Genomic DNA, 1,099 nt, shown 5'->3' on the forward strand with positions numbered 1-1,099 from the left:
TATATATGTGTGTGTGTGTGTGTGTGTGTGTGTGCGTGTGTGTGTGTGTGTGTGTGAAGGAGTATGTACATGTCACTCATATATTTTCTTGTTGTCGTATGTTTTGTTAACTGAATGTGAACTTCCCGCAGATGTAGTGGCATTGTGTGAGATCTGTTTTTTGAGTGGTGTGTAATGTCCTTCGCTCGGTTGAACACTATGACCTTCTGCATGTAGGGACGAGTGGTGTGTGTGCCATTCACTTTCTGGGTTTCACGTGATGTCGGACGTGTATGTACGCCCATGGTGTGCCTTTGGCTTGTGTACTCATATGATATCAAACGTGTGTATGATCTAGATATGTACGTTCCTTGTGCATAGTCATATGGACCCCAGACGTGCGCTTGTGTGGAGTGTCTATTGATTTCCACCTATTAAGTCGCATGATTTCAAATGTGATTGTGGGTGGGTTCCATTTCTTCGGCTAAATGAGGTATGTATAGGTTTTATGTATGATTTACAATTACAGTACACATAGATGTACATGTATATGAATCCATGTTGTAAGTGTGTGTGAATCCATGTTGTAAGTGTGTATAAATCCATGTTGTAAATGTGTAAGTATCCATGTTGTAAGTGTGTATGTATCCATCCATGTTGTAAGTGTGTATAAATCCATGTTGTGTGTATGAACCCATGTTGTAAGCGTGTATGAATCCATGTTGTAAGTCTGTATGAATCCATGTTGTAAGTATGTATGAGTCCATGTTGTAGGTGTGTATGAATCCATGTTGTAAGTGCGTAAGAGTTTGTATGTACTTGCTATTTTGTTGGTCATGCAATATAAGTCGAGCATGTCAGTAGTAGTGGTGGTGGTAGTGGTAGTAGTGGTAGTAATAGTAGTAGTAGTGACAGTAATAGTGGTAGTAGTAGTCGTAGTCGTAGTGGTAGTAATAGTAGTAGTAGTGGTAGTGGTAGTGGTAGTGGTTGTAATAGTAGTAGTGGTAGTAGTAGTAGTAGCAATAGCGGTGTCTGTTTTCGTGTACACTTTACCAATCAAATTTCGTTTGTGGTTGTATTCCCACAGATCTATCTGCAATTATGTCATCTTTTCTCCTGA

General features: G+C 39.7%; 1 protein-coding gene across 1 annotated transcript in view; it reads left to right on the forward strand.

Moving 5' to 3' along the window:
- The window catches only part of SARC_01776 (hypothetical protein), a gene marked incomplete at both ends in the record, with an annotated part of 6,674 nt that extends 5,575 nt beyond the window's left edge, over window positions 1-1,099 (forward strand). Inside the window, one exon of the mRNA XM_014304478.1 lies at window positions 828-1,099. Within this exon, the coding sequence (XP_014159953.1) occupies window positions 828-1,099 (272 nt within the window). The remainder of the gene's footprint in view (window positions 1-827) is intronic.

Source organism: Sphaeroforma arctica (assembly GCF_001186125.1).
Source record: "Sphaeroforma arctica JP610 unplaced genomic scaffold supercont1.74, whole genome shotgun sequence".
Classification (NCBI taxonomy): domain Eukaryota; class Ichthyosporea; order Ichthyophonida; genus Sphaeroforma; species Sphaeroforma arctica.